Source organism: Nycticebus coucang, chromosome 1 (assembly GCF_027406575.1).
Source record: "Nycticebus coucang isolate mNycCou1 chromosome 1, mNycCou1.pri, whole genome shotgun sequence".
Lineage (NCBI taxonomy): Eukaryota > Metazoa > Chordata > Mammalia > Primates > Lorisidae > Nycticebus > Nycticebus coucang.
In genome coordinates this window covers 131377221-131397004 of record NC_069780.1, presented here as the reverse complement: position 1 = coordinate 131397004, position 19784 = coordinate 131377221, and the positions used below count along the sequence as shown (strand labels likewise).

General features: G+C 37.4%; 1 protein-coding gene across 3 annotated transcripts in view; it reads right to left on the bottom strand.

Moving 5' to 3' along the window:
• Window positions 1-2257: 2257 nt before the first annotated feature.
• WDR41 (WD repeat domain 41) overlaps window positions 2258-19784 on the bottom strand; it is a 45973-nt gene continuing 28446 nt past the window's right edge. For all 3 annotated transcript variants that reach the window (XM_053588172.1, XM_053588188.1, XM_053588179.1), the window contains 8 exons: window positions 18785-18896; window positions 16685-16747; window positions 14851-14961; window positions 10008-10192; window positions 6951-7072; window positions 6052-6140; window positions 4972-5105; window positions 2258-2505 (listed from right to left, as the gene is read on the bottom strand). In XM_053588172.1, the coding sequence (XP_053444147.1) occupies window positions 2353-2505; window positions 4972-5105; window positions 6052-6140; window positions 6951-7072; window positions 10008-10192; window positions 14851-14961; window positions 16685-16747; window positions 18785-18896 (969 nt within the window). In that variant the 3' untranslated portion in view covers window positions 2258-2352. The remainder of the gene's footprint in view (window positions 2506-4971; window positions 5106-6051; window positions 6141-6950; window positions 7073-10007; window positions 10193-14850; window positions 14962-16684; window positions 16748-18784; window positions 18897-19784) is intronic.

The following is a 19784-nucleotide window of genomic DNA, read 5'->3' as shown; positions in this document are numbered from 1 at the left end:
GAAAAACAAAGCCTGAATGTCAGTGCATCTGTTTATAGCATGGTTATGGAATATTTGAAGCCCACCCTTGAGACCAACTGTTCAGAAAAAGATTCCTTTCAGGATCAATGTACCTTGTCACCAAAGAGCTCTGCTGGAGATGTACAAGGAGATTGATGTTAACACAAGATCCATTCTGTAGCCCATGGATCAAGGACTAATTTTAAGGAATACATTCTGTAAGGCTATAGCTAGTGATCTTCTGGATCTGGAGCAAAATAAATTGAAAAGGTTCTGGAAAGGATTTGCCATTAAGAATACAGAGGTCAAAATATCAACATTAAGAGGATTTTGGAAAGAGTTGATTTCATCCCCCATGAATGATCAGAGGGGTTTAAGACTTCAGTAGAAGTATAACTGCAGGGGTGGTGTGGTGGCAACAACAAAATAACTAGAAGTGGAATTTGATGATGTGACTGACTTATTAAAATCTCATTATCAAACACTGAGAAGTTGCTGCTTAAAAGCAAAGAAAGTGGTTTCTTGAGATGGAATCTTTTACTGTAAATACTACTGAAATGACAACAAAGGATTCCATAATCTTAGTCGAGAAAGCAATAGCATGGTTTGGAAGGATTCATTCCAATTTTGAAGGTAGTCCTATAAGTAAATGCTATTCAAATAAATTGCATGCTACAGAGAAATATTTCATGAAAGTAAGAGTTAATTGATGGAGCACAGATGATCATAGCATTCTTTAGCAATGTATTTTAATTGAGGTGTATACATTGGGTTTTTTTAAAGAAATAATGCTCTTGCACACTTCTCTATACAATTTTATATGCACTGAATTTGTGTGACTTGCTTTACTTTGAGGTTCACTTTATCAGGGTGGTCTGGAACCAAACCCATAGCACCTCCCAGGTGATGACAGAAGGGAGTTTCTAAGGTACCTGCAGTACTGTTGCTCCCAAAACTCAAGTGGATTTCTGGCACTTCCTTTGAAGAGATTGCTGACCTGTTCTGGGGTAGTATTTTGTGGTAATAAGTAAAATTTAAAAGTCTATGAATTCCATATGTCATACAATTTAAGACAACAGCTTTATAAACTCATGACCTAATACAGAATTTCCAAAGAAAACAAGGTAGTACTTGGAGGAAGTCCCTCTATATAGGAAAATTAACAGTCTAGAAATGACTCTGAAATAACTTATCCAAAGGCCTCAACAACGTGATATACTCAAGACTGCCTGGTTCAGGGATACTCCCGGTGTTCCATGTGCACGATTAGAAAGCTGCCTCTGTTTGACTCCTCAAAAAAAGGCAGTGCTAATTTTCCCAAATTCTTCTGTAATGGACCTGGCTTAAGTTTTAATACATTTCTCCATAAAGCTGTCTTCATGACTGAACATTATTTGGGTTTTCTCAAGTGGTAATCATATTAAGTTGGACACTTAAGTTCACAAACTTGTCTTAGAACAAGTGCTACCTCCCTCATTGCTGAATATCGCTATGGTTACTTTCAAAGTACTCCACTTGGAAAGCTGTGCACTGACACCAGAACCCAGGCTACACTTCAAAGCACTTTTTCTAGGACGAGTTTGTGACCTTCACTGTGCTCCGATGGCCATTCCTAAATTGAATAATGAACAAATATATATGCAGAAAATGTTCTGTGAGAAGGCTTTAGCACATCAATAACCTTGCATTTTCTTTAAGTAAACCCACTCAGTTTTTAATGTGTAGAATACTTTTTAATTTTTCAGCACCAAAGGAAGAGTATTCTGTTAGAAGACCAGTTATAATGGTCATTGGAAACTGCAAGAACCACATTAAAGGAAGCCTTTCTCAGGCATTTCAGATGAGTCACTGGTCAGACACTGTGAGCTGCACCCTCTGGTGCCACTCTAGCCAGTTCACACTGGGGGGAAAAGTGCACCCTCCATAGATTCCTATTGATTTGAGTGCAGAGGGATTTTAGTAACTAGAATTAAAAATTTAAATTAGTTGGTATCAAAAAAAACTGTACTTGAGTATGTTCATTTTGTTGAGAGATTATTGACAAAAAGAAAGACTTCCAATGAATATTTGCGAAGAGGTAGAAATAAGCTCAAAACACAACACTTACCACTTCAATAGCAGCACAAAGTCAAATGGAAGATCTATGGCATATTCTCTGGAGGATGTGCTAATAACACCTGGGAAGCAACTTGTTTCTTGTTTTGTAGGCCCACAAAAAAAGAATTCAAATGTAGAATTCTATAGACTAATAAAAAAATTACAAATTTCAGTGATCGATATATTTATGGTTTCCAGAGTATTACCCTATTTTTGATGTCAAGGTTCATGCACATGTACTCCTAATTCCTTAAACTAGACAGCAAGGTACAGGTCACCATTCTCCTCTAATTTTTGAAATAATTTCAAACTGCGCAATCCAGATTCTCGCTCTCCATTCTTCCACAAAATAATGAGATGATCAGCAGAGCATGTCACTAGTCCATGATCTTCAAAGTACAGAAACATCTGTAAAAAAAATTAAAAACTGTAAAATATGTATCTTAGAGACTCCTTTAAATCTAAATATAAAACTCCATTTAATTTTTAAGTATTAACAGTTACAAATATGACCAATATGTAATATTTTAATAATCAGAACTTTGTTAATATTGCTTAGCTATAAGTAACAATTATTTTCATAAAGTCCACGAATTCCCAAAGTATCTTCCAAATTTTACCATAATTCTTCAGGTTAGTTCTCACACCTGCTTTTCTTAATCATCATCAATGACTACAAACAAAATGTCTGAATTCCAAATTTCCCAAAATAAACACTGGCTTTCGCTCTCTATATAAAAGTAGAAATACTCAATCTGCTGAGTATCTTAATGCTTATGGTCCCTAACCTCAAGAAGATTCTAATACAGTAGTGAAAAGCAGATCAAATAATAGCGTACAGACTCTGACATGCCACAGAAATTCAGCAAACGGAGAGATTGACCTATAGTCACTGAAATTGTCAGAGAAAGCTTCATGCCCAGTGAAGGACAAGGCTGGCAGCCAGGAACCTGGAGTGTTGATGAAAAGGCCAAGAGGAGATTCATGACCCCATGAAAAGGATGAGGTCCTTGAAGGGAAGAGTGAAAAAAAGAAAAGAGAACATTAAGGAACAAGTGGATTCGAGTTTTCTCTGTGGTGACCTATGTGTGACTGAAGATAACAGGTTAAGGCCCAGGAGAGGACTCAGCTGTTGACGTAGTAGGAAACGGGGAAATATGGGAGCAAAATTCCTCAGGAACAGGAGAAGACAGAAATCAGTACACGGGTGAAGAGGTTAGGCCAGACAGCAAGGGTATCAATGGAGCCAGAGATGCTTTTAAAAATGCTTAAGTATCAACACTTTCACTCAGGGAAATTCCTAAGAATCTGACAGTTTTATAACAAGCCATTTTGAAGGTTACCATCTACAAACCTTTTTAATTGGTCCCTATTGTTTTAAAAATAAAGTCCCCCCCACCCCTAGCCTTACATTCAAAGACATTTATAACCTGACCCCAAAACTACTTTCCTCTCTCACTAGCGTCTGTTCACAGGAAGCCAGTGCTCCAGCCTCGCCAGTCTGCTCACGGCCAGCACGGGCACACCAGCTTTGCCCTTTTCTCTACCACATTCCATGCCAGCCACCCTCAAACCTTACTACAGCCACTTAGCCAAATGTTTAAGTAGCTCGGTTTTTAGGATTTTGTGGGTTTGTTTTTTTTTTTCTTTTTGAGGAAAACAAAGTTAAAGACATTGAACCCAACCTCAAGGAGCTTATGGTGACAAGGTTATACATTAACCCTACCTAAACATCAACATCAGCTTAAAGCTCCAGTCCCATGTCTACTACTAACCATTTAAAGGATTCAGCAAGAAACGTCTCTCCTGAGTGGTCACTGTGTGCTACACCCACCATAAGCAGGTAATTAAGTGTACACCCTCCTTCTAAAGCAAGGATTATATTTGACCTTCTGTGAACTCCAGCATCTAGTGTCTAATACAGTGTTTGAAATGTAGGAAATACTAACAAGTGTGCTGTTGCTGCTCCCAAGCATGAATTTCAAATGAAATTTTTTCTTCCCTAGCTATAAAACAGTGAAGGACAATTTAGGGCCCGGCATACAGTTATCAGTTCTAGTCATCTCTTTATCTTGACTGATCTTATTCCTTCATTACAGACAAAGATGCCTGGAGTGAATATTAATATGTTGGATTTCTCCAAGTTAGAATTTTATGCATCTTATAATTTTCACTAGTATTTTTATATATGCACAATAATCAAGGCACAGGTTTTATTAAGGCTAACAAATTCAAGGCAGGTGAAAATGACACTCTGCTCATGAATCAGATAAAGGCCCCTGGAAGTAGATTCCGTTAAGGGTTTAACTCCACACACATATACAAACATATTCAACATTATTCTTACTCCCCTTAGCATCAGCCATCTCCAGTTCATAAATAATGGTGATTAAGTCTCTTTATTTTTTTTGAGACAGAGACTCACTTTATTGCCCTTGGTAGAGTGCTGTGGTATCTCAGCTCAGAGCAACCTCAAACTCTTGGGCCCAAGTGATTCTCTTGCCTCCAAAGTAGCTGGGACTACAAGTGCCTGCCACAACCCCCAACTATTTTTAGAGATGGGATCTCCCACCCGTAAGCTCAGACAAACCAGAGTGGCCTTGGCCTCCCAAAGTGCTACGATTACAGCTGTGAGCCACTTCGCCCAGCCTAAGCCCATTCTTAAAAGCAATGAATTCCTTGCTTCCTCAGATCACGTCTCTATAAAGGTTGATCCTAAGTGAATATACTATAGCCTATCCTGGGCCATACTTAGATCTAGCAAAAACCTACAACTAAGAAAGTACAGGTCTTTATGAGACCAACTGAAGGAAAGGGCAGTGAGATGCAAAGCCAGGAGTCGCCTGAACACCGTGTGCCTGTTAGAAGCAATACCTCCACAGATGATGAGTGTCCAATCAAATCTCCAATAAACTCAAGTGAACACGAAGTGGCATTTTCTTGTTGTTTTTTAACAGGTTGGCTGGCTTGTTTGTTCACTCTTCCAAATCCCCACATGTTAAAAAAACCTAAAAAAATACAATTGTTGACAAAATTACTGCATTATTTACTTGCAATAGTAATACATGGCATGAGATCAGAAAAAATGTAAAGGCAAGGATGTTCCACACTTATTTTAGTCAAGGCCTGAGTGGACGGTACCAAGGGTCCTTAAATGTTATTTCCTTTCATCATTCTTAGCTAACCAAGTTTGGTCCTCATCTCTTTTTTTACTGCCCTACAAACCCATGGGTGAAAGTCTATTAACATAGAAAAAGAGGCACAAGAAATAAGAGAGAAGTGAAAGGCCTGACTGGCAGCGTCTAATCGTTAAAGGGGCACAACTCAGAGAAATGAAGGATAGTGGAAAAATATATGTGTACCTACAAAAACAATACCCTAAGACTACAGGTTAAGTTAAAAAAAAAGACGAAGAAGAAACTGGAGGTACCAACATTGGATTTCTTACAAAGAGGTTGGTAACCAATTTATTTAAGTATCCAGAGTTTCGTTTTCAAATCAAACACCTGAAAATTAAGAGCTCATGAAATTATGATATAAACACAGAAAGTGTCTTTTTTCCATAAATTAAGTTCAACGTCAAGGCTAAAGAATATTCAGTTTGTTATCTGATGGTACAAATCGTTTGCTTATCAGACAAAATTGTAGACAATGCAGATGAATAATACTTCATTAGGCCATTTGGTCATTTAGATCAGCAGAAAGTAAGTTTTCTCTCAAAACAATAAAATTCCAATTGTCCTGAATGGAAATAAAGCAGTAGTTCTGCACTGAGGCCGTGTTAACACGTGAATTCAAGATCTTTTCAATGACCACATGCTTTCTGTGAACATCTGATACTGATCTGAAAATATAGAATTTACATTCTACATTCTCGTAGTTTCACATAACCACTTTTCTTCTGCTTTCACTTGCAAAGGAGGGAGAGGACTACCTCTTTGGGAAAAGACGCACCTGTTGGTACTGGTTCAGCTGCAAGCTGCTGTTTTTCTCGTAACTCCCAAATGCGTACACTGCCATCTTCTGAGCATGAGATTAACTGCCTGTCAGAATAAAAATCAGAAATACCAAGACAGAGGGAGCACCATGGGGTCAATGCTACATTTGCAGTGAAAGAAATCACTGGACTCCTCAACTGCTTTTATTCACCTCGTAATGGGAGCTGATAAAAAAAATCACAATTTATCCTGGCTCTACAATGCAAACTAAACACACTCTTCAAGAAAGGCATACATTGATACCGCGCTATGTTGACTCAAATGCAATAAATTTGTTCTTTCCATTTTTAAAAATGCACTCAGGAAAACAGGATATGACTTACACTTTTACAATGTCCTGAGCAGCCCCCTTCCCTCCTCTTATTCCTGGGTGTTTCTCATTCTAAATAGCCTGCATAGAAAATAATGCTATTCTCATCCCATGATTTTCATCCCTAGAAACTCAGCAGCCAAATCTACCCTGATAGGAAAACCTTTCCTTTAACAACCTGAGATAGTAAGGAGACGACCACTGATTCTGGCCATAACAACAGAAACGTGGGTTTATGGAAAATATAAAAAGAAAAAGACAATGTAAGTGCCCCGGTATGTTACTTTATTAAAAAAATACCAAATTTTAAATAATCTCTTATTAATATGAAACTCAACATAATTCATTTGAACCTCATTTCTTATAAATTCTGTAACATATTGCCTGAAACTCTTGTATTAAGAGATAGAGAACATTCCATTTTGAAAAGAGCACAGTAGGTCAAGCCATGCAGCCAGGTAACTTGGCTACTTGAGAAATTACCCTGCTGGCCCTGGGAACCAAGACTTTCTTTCATCTAGTGTAGAACAGATGGAAAGGTGTACCTGTTCGGAAGTTTGGCGATGTGCAGGACATTGGAGTCATGGGCGGTTTTCTGGCAGGCAATCACACGTTTCATTTGAAGGTTATACACATATAACCCCCTTCCAACTGCAGCAAATACATTCTGGGGAGAAAAGTTCAGAAGTGTGCCTAGAGCCAGTATGTGTGACTGCCTAGTGTATAGGTTTCCAGCCCTCTGTGACATCAGAAATCACTGATTCTGCCCGAATTCTAGTGCTGCCCTCTGAAACCCACAAAGCCAGAGCACTGAAGAAAGCTCAGAGCATTTAGCAGGGAAAGGACATAACCCCTCACACAGAGCAAACTGCGCAGTATATCCCTTAGCATCACTTTCTTCCTCACTGAAACGGACAGCTAGAAAAAGGAACTGTGGCTGTCAGCCTGGCCCCACAGCAGAAGCTGGCGAGGTATAACCTGGGTTTTCATTCACATACTACTACATCATTGGGAAAATTGCCTAGCTTCCTCTGCCCAGGAAATGTGGGCAAAATTACTTGCATCTACATCTTAAGCAATCAAGAGACCCATAAATAATACCCCAAAAAGCATATGTTATTGTGGCATTAACATTGTAAGATCTTCTATTTTTTCCAAATGTAGTATTAAATACCTTTTTACTAAAACAACTTTACTCTTTTGGAAGCACTTTCCCCGGTACGTATCTTACTTCAGCCTCACAACATCTTATTAAAGTAGGAAGGCAAGCAGTATTGCCCTTCTCCAGATGAGCAAGTTAAAAGTAAAAGGAAATTAAAGTCACACAAGAGATGAGACGTGCCGTCAATGGAAGAATCAAGGTCACGTTACTCCAGTGCCTGCTTTCCTCATGCAACATGCAGTCACATTAGCTTTTGAAACTTTTCCAAGTTACTATTCTTCAGGTAGGAGGCTTAGAAGAGTTCATTTTTACTCCACAGGCATCGTCTTGAGGCAGACCTTTCAGAAACCCCTACAGATGACCGTTCTGTTTAGACCTTGGGCCCTCCAACCTTTCTCACATGGTCTCAAAAGCTACAAATGCAACTCAGATCAACAACAGCTGAGTCTAAATCTGGACCAGTCCCCTCCACTCTCAAGATTGGTATTCTACACTTGGTAATGCAAGCTGAGGACCAGTGCCAGAGATGTTACTGAAAACAGCTAGTCAGTGTACTAAAAACCAAGAGCCCTATGTAGGGACTACAATGTTAAACCCCCAGAAACTAGCTCTACAGACGAGAAAATCTACACACAGTTTAAGTGATTTATCCAAGGTAAAGAAAATAAATATAACTAGAGAATTCATAAGCTTTGGGGGCTGCATTTACTCAGTGGAGACATTCTACCCATCGCCTGTCATTAATAATTAATGGTCCCCTGTATAAGAGCCCCTAAGAAGGAGAATTAGGGAAAACTGTACAATGCTTTATCAAGCATTTACTGTATATAGTAGCTGATAAGCACCAACCAAAACACTTTTTTCATTGTTTGAGACAAGAGTCTCACTTTTTGACCCTGGGTAGAGTGCTGTGGAGTCATAGCTCACGGCAACCTCAAACTCTTGGGTTCAAGCGATTCTCTTGCCTTAACCTCACAAGTAGCTGGGACTATAGGTGCCCACCACACTCCCAGCTATTTTTACAGACCAGGTCTCACTCTTGCTCAGGCTGGGCTCAAACTCCCAAAACTTTTAAGATATAAAAGAATATACAACAGAAGAAGTTTTAAATGCAAATTTTTACAGAATTGAAACAAGGTTATATTTAATTTATATATATAGATATATATATATATATACACACACATATTACATATATGTAAAATTTCAAGGGCTACAATTCTTTGACATCAAGTCTTCAACTTTTTGAGACCATATTTTATTATATACATTTAATTTTTTTCAAAATAAAGTTGGGATATAAAGAAATGATCTTTGAGTGTATTAGTGGTTTTTATCCTATTCTTTGTTTTTACAATAAGAGCAGTGCAAGGAAAACAAAAAATGGATCACAGGTTTCCTCCCTCCAGAACACTACACTACTACTAAACTTTTTAAATAAAAATAACATGCATACGACTAGAAAATTTAAACAGTATACAAAGGCACCAAAAAAGGTAAAGGAAAAGCCTACCCACTTCTTCTCCTCAAAGGTTACAATTCCTAAAACATTTCTTGTGATTTCATTTAGAAAAGTAACTGTCCTTTAAACACATATTCTGAGCCCCTGGGGCTAAAAGCAGAGAGTTTTGCAGAACAGAGCCAAGATTCAGTAGTCCATTGGCAAGAATCTCTTACAACAAAGAAAAGTGCTTCAAGAGCAAGACTGCCAAGGCCTTGAGGATGGAAACCAGCAATTCTCACCCAATTATCTTGCCCCAGGATGCTAGCAGAACAAAAGAGAAACATTACTAAACTTTTAAATTTCTTTGACCTCTCTAAGAAATGCCCAGATACATTAAAAAAGATTCTTTTTCATAGTGTTTCCTAAAACAATGTTAAGCATTAACTTCAAATTCCCTGGAAATATTTAATTCAACCCAAAATTTCAATAGGATTTTTAAATCAGTGGCCATTTAATCATTTCCTTGCTTCAAGATTACAAGTGAAGATTAAAATTTTTTTTAATGCAAATGGTACATCTTTGAAAAATACCAGATGACTTTAAAGTACAACTTGAAACCATGAATAATGACACCTTTTCTATGTTCATCATAGGATTAAATTTTAAACATCAGAAATTAGGTTTATTAAAAAAGGTAGGCTCAGCGCCCCTAGCACAGTGCTTCCAGCACCAGCCACATACATCCCAGGTTTGAACCCAGCTGGGGCCTGCTAAACGACAACAACTGCAACAAAAAATAGCCAGGTGTTGTGGCGGGCACCTGTAGTCCTAGCTACTTGGAGGCTGAAGCAAGAGACTCTCTTACGCCCAAGAGTTTGAGGTTGCTGTAAGCTGTGACGCCTCGGCACTCTACCAAGGGTGACGTACTCAGACTCTGTTTCAAAAAAAAAAGGCAAGTTTATAGATATTTTATAAATAATTTTTTTTTTTTTTTACCTCTTCATCACATGTGAAATGATGAATAGAAATGTCATTTGATTTCTGACAGAGTTTTATTTCTTGCTGGGCATCCAGCTGTGAAGACAGGTCCCAGAAGTTTCGTTCATAAGCCTGCACGCTCCAGTCTAGGGCATCCCAGATGATCAGCTCTCCAACATGGGAGCCAGTGACAAAACTCACATCTAGACAAGATTCACATATGCCTCATTATTAATCATTTTCTCCAGGCTAAAGGTAAAAATGAATGGACTGCCTAGTAGTAATGCTCTATGAAACCACAGTAATTAGAACAGTGAGGTACAGACAAGCCAACAGATTACTTTAACAGAATAAAAAAACAAGAAATAGACTCAAGTTCAGTTATTTAGTATGCGATGATTATGTATCATTTCAGTAAAGGAAGAAATACTTCATGTTGGAAATTTGGTTAAGTTTTAGAATAAAAATGCAACAAACATTACTTTGGATCATATACCAAAATAAGTTGAAAATAGATCAAACATTAAAGGAACTTAGAGGACTTTTAAAAAGAAAAGGTGAATTATTTTAATGAATATGTAGTAAAGGGCTCTAAAAGGAAGCATAGTGGGGGCTCAGTGCAGGGTGCGTAGCAAAAAATAATTCATACATTAAATGACAAAAAGCTAGGAAAACTATGCAACTTGAAGGTCAAAACAAGTTTATTATACTTGATACATAAGAAATTTTGGAAATCACTAAAAACTAGATTTAAAAAGTAGACAAAGGACTTGGGACAGTCAAAACAAAAAATAAAAACGGTCAGTAAAAAATATAAAAACATGGATAACTCCTTTAATAATCAAAGAGTTCTAAAAGCAATGAGATATCATTAGTTATGAATAGGGAAGGATTATAATGCTGGAAAATACTCAATATAGTATTGCCCGAAACATAAGGAATCAGCAAGTTCACTCACTGCTAATGTCCTACTGTAAATTTAAATTGGTACCATTTTTCAAAAATTAATTTGGTCATATGTATCAAAACCTTAAAAATGTAAACATATTGATACAATTCCACTTACTTCTTATGATTTATCCTGAAAGAAACACATGAAAGATAGGTACAAGGTGGTTGTACATTATCTTAAAAGTCTGAAGATATCTAAACATCTAATTGGGGATTGAATAAATAAGACACTCACAAAATGAAGCAGTAATGTTGTTACTGAAAGTTAATTTGTGAAAGTATGTGTACATTGATACAAAAGCTGTATGTATACACATACACACATACAGCCCATGTGCCCAGAAAACACCTAGAAAGATGTGGACTGCAGCTTACACTGGGGTGGATGGGTAGTAGGAAGATTTTCATTTCTGTATCTTTTATGTTTCTCACTATCGTTTTTTTACTATGACTACATACAACTTGTAAAATGACAAGTTTTTAAACCTTTAAAGACAATGAAACTTTTTCATTTTATACTTGACATGATACGCTTTACACATTATATATTTAGTAAAAAATGTACAACTGCTAGACTAAAAATTATCTTAAAGAAATGTAGCTTATTTTAATTCTTAAATATTTAGGGTAAGATGGAAGAGTGCAATGCACTCAGCCTGTAAACTTGATTTCTAATTTTGATTCTGTCTGTCATCAGTCAGATGGTCTTTAGGAAATCATTTAACCTTTCTCTTGAATTCTTCGTGTATTAGAGCAGTGGTTCTCAACCTTCCTAATGCCATGGCCCTTTAATACAGTTCCTGTGGGTCGCAACCCACAGTTTGAGAACCGCTGCATCAGAGGATGATTACAAAAATCAAATTAAATAATAAATGTGCAGCCATCTTTAAAAGACATCAAATATTATCTATTATTTTGAGCCCTGGTATTTTTGCGCATTAAAACATCCATTTATGAATACATGGATGAGTAATTGTGACTTAATTATTCCATTTTTCAAATAAACCAGCAGGACAGAAATCTCTAATGACCAGATGAACAATCTCTTAGAGATAAAGAATTACTATCAATCCTACATGTAAACATTATTTTGTCTTGGTTCCAAGGCAAAATTAGGTAGATTATTGTCTAACTTCAAGCATTTATTAACAGACTTTATAGAATTTGCTTTGTGAAGAAGTAAGTTTACTTTAAAGAAGTGAGTTCACTTTAACTTCTTCCCACTAGTTTTAGTAGTGGGAAAGTTTAAGACAGTACTAATCTTTCTATGACTTTCTTTTCCACTCTCTTTCTTTCCTCTTTCCAATTGCATTCAAACTACAAAAAGCAAGAGTGTTAAGAAGTAAAGATTCCTCTGCACACCCACTCTGCATCTGTAATCACAACACAGAGTTCACCTACTAAGACCATGTAGCTGCCTGCTCTGACTTAATCCTTCAAGTACCCATGATTCTGTCACATAATAGAAACAAAGTAGTTATTACCAGTTGGAATTTTTTTCTATGAACAAAATACTGGCATTCATCTGAGTCAGCACATAGTATATTCGCTGCATAAATTATTTGTAAATAATTCCCAAACAGGTCATTCAAAACATTTCATGCCAAACAATCTCAATGAAGTATTATTAGTGGATGGATTCTCATTCTCTAAGTATCAACAGCCACTTAGTATGAAAATTTCACCTGGCATCTGTCTATTCATCCACAAAATCCTTAAACACTTTGTGATGACCTTTCAGTTCAAAATAAGAAAAGGAATAAAAAACGGAAGTACCCAGAGCCTATTACCAAAAGAGATTAGCAAGATCATCTTGTCTGTCTTAGGAAGCCGTCTCCCTGGGCATTCACATTGCTTTAGCAAATCTGCGACTCATTAGCCACAACTGTGGGCATTCTGTGGTACCATTCTAAGGATGCCCTGGGGCTGCCTCTCTGAAAACTCACTTACCCGGTGCTGTTCAAACCCAGTAACTGGTTACATCTTTCACTGCTAATGGGTGAGGACAAAGCAGCTGGGGTCAAAGTCCAGCAGGGAAATGTTCAACATAAACATTTCAGGATTGCCAAAGTCTGTTGCCATGTCTGACAGGCGTATGTACATGTACAAAATCAAACTGTCAGTAAATTATTTTCAAATTTTACAAAAGTACCTGGCCATGTATGGTTCCCAGATATGCTTTTGCCTTACTTTTCATGTGTAGTGAAATTCTGAAGTCATAGAGTCTATATATGAAAAAGTACTAGGGTATTTTTGTAACATTCATTAATAATTTGCTTTAGCTTTCTGTTCTTCTTCCCTTAAGAATCTGGCAAAGAAATTAAAGAAAGCTTTCATAAGTGTTATAGTTTCTCTGCGTGTAACAGGACAAAAGAAGTGCCGTGAAGTTAAGGCTATCTCAGTACGGTCCCACCATCTTCATTTATGCAACTGTGCTGGTTCAGTGGTATCAGGGCTTCACCGCCAAACAAGGCAACTTGGCATGACCCGTGTTAACGGGCCGGAACACTGCTGTGCTTTTCTGAGCAGCCCTGGGGCCTTAATACTTATGGCTCAGCATCACCAAGGAGGCTTCCGAGGGTCTCTCAAGAACTTGCCTTTTGTGCTGTGTCTCCCCCGTGACCAGTGAAAATTAAAGGGACATTACCAACCAATGTTTCTTCTATCACTATAGACAAGTTGGTTCCTAAAAAACTTTGCAGCTGCATTTTACAAGGAGAGAGCTTTAGGGGGTTGGATTTGGAGCTAGGAGGGATGTTTTTACTTAAAATGTGACTGAATGGGCTGGGTGTGTGGTGGCTCTCATCTGTAATCCTAGCACTCTGGGAGGCTGAGGCAGGTCTATTGCCTGAGCTGAGGAGTTTGAGACCAGCCTGGGAAAGAGTGAGACCCTATCTCTACTAAAAGTAGAAAAATTAGCCAGGCGTTGTGGTAGGCACCTATAATCCCAGCTACTTGGGAGGCTGAGGCAAGAGGATCACTTGAGCCCAGGGTGACAGAGCACTCTACCCAGGGTGACAAAGTAAGACTCTGTCTCAAAAAATAAAAATAAAAATAAATAAAATTTAAAAAGAAATGTGACTGAATGGCACACAAAGGAAGACTACACTCAGATATTTGTGTGCTCCTCTTTCCCCTTGTCTCAGACACCCCAGCCTCAGATCTGTCCAGTCCTCCCAATACTTCACAGTCACAGCAGGAGTCTCCACATCTGACCTTGTACACAGAACACCCAGAACTCCTGAAGATATAAACAGTCACTCATTTGCAAGTAAACAAGCCAAGATCTGTGGCTTATGATCCTATCCTGCCATCTGAAGTCAAACTCAGCTCACTGGAGATAGTCATTAAAATCATTTATGAAACCAAATAGGATGTGTGGCAAGTTGAAACCCATAACCATGTCTGCCCTTTTTCTGCAGTCCTTTAGTTTGGCGTTATTCTCTGAGAGTCTTTAATCATGATTACAAATGGCTTGAATCCTGCTCATTCTAGTGTTGGGTATAACTTGCTGTGACTCTGTACTGTGTAGTCAGCAAGACAAAAGGGCATAACTATCTCCAGTCTTCTCTACAGAAGAGGAACCAACCAGAATCAGTTGCCAAAAATGCTGAAATGCAACCACCCCATAGCTACCAAGTAGTTCCTGAGAGAACTATGCTCCCCTCCTCCTCCTCCTTCCTTTCCCTACGCTGTTCTCCTTGTGCCTAAATCTTAGACCTAAACATCTATGAATCCTGCTTATTTTGTCTGGCTGAAACTTAAAAGTAAAAGAAAATGATTATTCCGACTAATCTAAAGCATTATTTAATGACAGTGATTCTGGAATCGTGGAATAAAACAAGACTGAAGTCCAAAACAGGTTATGTTAACAAAGTCATAACAATAGAAACGTACACAATGAGCTTACCATTGACGTTAACCAATGAGAGAATATTATCCTGGTGATCAAGGAGGCGCTTAACTTCAAGAATATCCCATTCTAGTGATCCTTCTATGGGTTCTACCAACCTGAAAATTACTAAATCAAAGACAGATGTAATTTCATTAAAATGTTCCAAGAAAGATAAAATGCTATTTCTGCTCCAAAATCAAACACTTCATTAAGGTAAAAATGCCTACCACAAAGAAGAACCCACCTCCAAAACAGTCTCATTCATACCACCTTAAACTACTTATTTAAAGGGCTTGAGATGTTAGAAATTACAAACTATAACCCAAAGTGAGTATGTCCTTAGAACTTTCCCCCTTTCCTGACTTTTCCAAACCCACTGCCAAATGCCAAAGCCCCCATTCCCTCGGGTTTCCAAACACGTCCAGCTATCCCACTTCACTCCCGGCCCTAGCCAGTGGCCCACATCCCGGGGTCATTTCCACCGTCAGCTTTCTCTACTCACATTCCCAGTGCAGTAAGCACTGCTACGAAATAAGCTATAAATTCAGCTTCAACTCAGTGAAGACTTCAAGAGCTGCTTTTTAAAAAACTTTTCTCAATAACTTGGCTTATACCTTTAAATACAAATTCTCCAAGTATATACCTTATAATTTTTGTATGTCATAAATTCTTTTGCCTATAGAAGATGTTAAATGTGTTGCTTTATTCATTACCTGACTTTAACAAATAGTTGTATTTAAACTCCTATAAATTCTAACTTTAACCAATACAGAAAAACCCCAAATGAAGTCTACTGAAGTGATTAAATCAATAAATATTTACTAAATAGCTACTATGTTTTTGGAACACTAGATCCCAGATAAGAGCCAGTCACCACCCTCAAATGCTCAGTCTAGAATGGGAATGCAACTTACAAACATGCTTATCATCAATATATTCAGTGCTAGAATAAGCCACCGACCAAGCGCTATGGATGGTCAAAGATTAGGATGACTAACACCCAAAAAGTGGAAAGGTCTCAGAAATCATGTCCTCCTAAAATTACGACATCTCTCTTCTTTTTCACATTCCTCTCTGGAAAATAGGTCATGCCATGTTTCTTTCTGTATCTCTGACAACATTTTACCAACTGACAAATCTCTAGCAAGGTTATTTAATCTTGAGAGCCATTCATGTTCAAATTGTGGTTGTGAAAAGGTCTTATAGTCGATACAAAAAAGAACTCTTTCTGATACCTATCAAAGTTGTGGAGTTAGAATGCTACCAAATGATCTTGAGATTGGAATTTTGGAATAGCAAACAAAAATACTGTTTAATTAAGCTAAAAGAGGTAATAACCTGAAATCCTCACAAGAAAACAAAACCTTGACTAACATCTTGAAAATGTCTCATTCTTGATGTCACTTCCACAATTCCAAGAAGCCAAGGCTAGGACAGGGACAGAAGTTCCTTAAATAAAAAACAAGCAGTTAGGCATGTGGCTCAGGCCTGTAATCCTAGGTCCAAGTGGGTGGATTGCCTGAGTTCATAGGTTCAAGACCAGCCTGAGCCAGAGCGAGACCTCGTCTCTAAAAATAGCCAGGAATTATGGCAGGCGCCTGAGTCCTACTCAGGAAACTGAGACAAGAGAATTGCTTGAGCCCAAGAGTTTGAGGTTGCTATGAGCTATGATGTCACCACTCTACGGAGGGTGACAAGTAAGACTCTGTCTCAAAACAAATAAATGCGACCAGTCAGACTCTGTCTCAAAACAAACAAACAAAAAAAAACTAATTAGCTTTTCCAGCATGTGTATAAAAGTCTAATTCAACATTTTTTTTAAAAAGAAAAAGAAACAATTCATACTCACTCAGTTCTTTACCAACTGCTGCTACAACACAGTTCTTGGGTATTTCAACCAAAGCCGTGATCCCTCCAAAAACATATAAAACAGAAGTCCTGTTATTTTCTTTTACCGATTGAATCAAAAACAAAAACATTCACAGCTTTGAGTTAGTCACTTCTCACAAAAAGGCAGTAACAATAAAGCACAGAAGACTGGCTACATTCACAATCCTTGGTTGCTTACGCCTGGAAAATGATTTTGTTAAAAGTAGGTTTCGGAGACCTTTGGAAGACACTACTGATTTATTAAAAGGGTAGAATGTGCTCTTTGAACATTTTACTATTGCAGTAAAGTGATACACTTAGCCATTCAAATTTATTTACCAAAGATCCCTTAAGAAAATCACCATCACTCATTTATAAGATGGCTAGTTCAAAAGAGATATAAAACTGGGGTTTTCCTTTAAGTAAATTTAAGTAATAACTTAGGACAGGGAGGGGAAGAGGGAGAAGAGGAATGGTACAAGAGAAGGAGATAAGAGAGCATCAGGGATGGGTAGCAAGAGAAAAATTCTAAATGCAGAAAGCTGCTTGTTAAAAAAATTCCACTAAAACTATGTGTGAAACCCAACAATTCAGAAGTATTTAAAGCTTATAATCACAGAACACACTGCTGGCATGTGGATGCCGTCCCCCCATCCAGTGCTCTTTCCACTGCATCTTACTGACTACCATTATCTCTGTATTTGGAAATAAGCAAAGAAATAACCAGCCCATGAGATAAAGGTCTAGTAGTATTGCTGACTACCTGGTATCTAATAGTTTGGAAAACCCAAATCACAAAATGTTCACCAATAGTAACCTATGGCCTTTTCAAAGCTTTCCAACAATTCCCTAGAAGTCTTCTGTTATCTCTTAATAAACAGGGCAAAGTATGATTACTTAATGTATGGTACTGGAGGACAACTTGTAAAAAAGAATGCAGTAAGAGATGATTATTTCCTTTAACTCACAAAAGATTCCTTTTAGTCCTGATTTAATATTTTACAACATAGCTACTAATGAATGATTCATGGATAAAAATTCAAAGGTAACCACAGACTAGTGAAAAAAAGAGGTAAATTAACATGAAAATAAAGAGATATGACTAATAATAGTAAACTGAGAAATATATCTAGGCTCAAGCAAGAGTATTAGTAATCAAAACTTGAACTAAAAGATTAAAGTGTAAATCCCAGCTATACGTAGATTTCAGTTTTCCTAAGACATTTTTCACTATAAATTTTTCCATTATAAAATATCTGTGTGGAGATAAACTAGCTCCAATTACCTGACAGAGGTAAAAAACAATTGTAAATTGAAATCACAGGACTCCCGTTACCTTTGAAACATCAACAATATGCACAGTAATATTCTTTCCAGGATGCCCATAGGCTCATTTGATTACTTTTAGAAACAAAAATAGCTGAGTATACTACATGACTTCAAGGTTATTATCATTTAAAAAAAAAAAAAGTACTCATTTCTATTTAAACATGTTCATCCTGAAAATAGATTTTAATTTTATTTTTTAAGATCCTTGTTAGCAATAAAAACCAGAACTGATTTTTTTCTGTTAAAACTGAAGGTGTATGCAAATGGAATTCTGAGAGAATAAAACTTTGTTAGTAAGCTTCCACATGTATAAACATTTTGGTTAAATGAATTATAAAAAGAGGTCATTCTTAGGAATCTATTCAAAGGTAATGATTCCATAAAAAAAAAAAAAAAGAGAGAGAGAGAAATGCTACTGTAAAATCATAAGGGTCTCCTTCTCATCTCACTAGGGTTAGGAACATGGCCCAAGAACACATATGAAAAGGTTTTTCTTGACTACTTTTGAGAATTCTGGTAAAAGGGAAGAAGCCAAAAGGAGTGGGGTTTTCTCCTCCCAATGCAGGATGGAAATGTATTTTATAAAACCCTTTGTCTGAATTGACTATGGCTACCCATTCTCTTTGGAACTAAAACAAAACAGAAATCCCCTATATTGACCTTTATATTCATGAAAAGTCTCTCTAAATATTCCCTGTGTCTCTCAGAGTCTGTCAATCATACTCCTCAATTACCTTGATTTGTTTTTTACCTGTGTCAGAAAGGTGATTGCTCTTACACAGGAGATCTAATTTTCGGTTCCACACACACAGGTCATTCCCACCGGAGAGCCAAACATCTAGTCTCTGAAGAACAGTTAAACACTGCAAAATTGATTTGAAATATTTATCAGTTTAGAAAGTCAAGCATTCACTAACTCTGTATTTAACACATTGCCATGTGAGTTGTACTTAACTCACGCTAGGTTTGAGCCTGGGATCTCTGGAAGCATATAGAATTGGTGGATAGATGGTGAGGTCTGTAGCATGCACCTCTGCTCACTGTTGCGCTGTTAATCAGCACATCTCCCCTACCTCCTCTAACTCTGCTCCAGCCAGTCAGCCCAAGTTTGCCACATGTGCTAGACTGTGTTTTCCTATTACAACTTCCGATTGTGCATTTCCCCTTAATTGTTCACCCAGCAGCTCTTTGAACGTAATCAATATGATAGTATGCGGTGACGTGACATTGTCGCACATACTTAAGGGATGTTATTCAGAGTCATCATCTAGGACCACTCAAGGTCCACTCTAGACACAACTAAATACTATACCTATGGAATGACAAAAGACTTAATTCACAAATTCAACAAGTATCCCATGAGTCACATACAACTCACCTGGCATAGTGTAAATTTATTAAGTGCCATGTGAGTGGCATATAACTTACACACAGAAAACAATAAAAATAAATTTTTCATTAAATTAGAAAGGATTGCTTTGTTTTTGAAGTTGTTACTCTATTTTTGTAATAAAACATCACAAATCCAAGGGGGAAAAAAATATATTTTCCTAGTGTGGCAGTCAATGTGTTAATATGTCCACCAATTTTTTAAAACACCTCATTTCAATAGGTGGAGTTTATTCCTCCTGACTTTAAATGTGGGCTCTATGTGACTATCTTCTACCATGTGGCGAAAAGGATAGTGTGTGATTTATCAGACTAAGCAGTAAAAGACACTGTGGCTTCCTCCTTGTTCTCCCATAAATCAC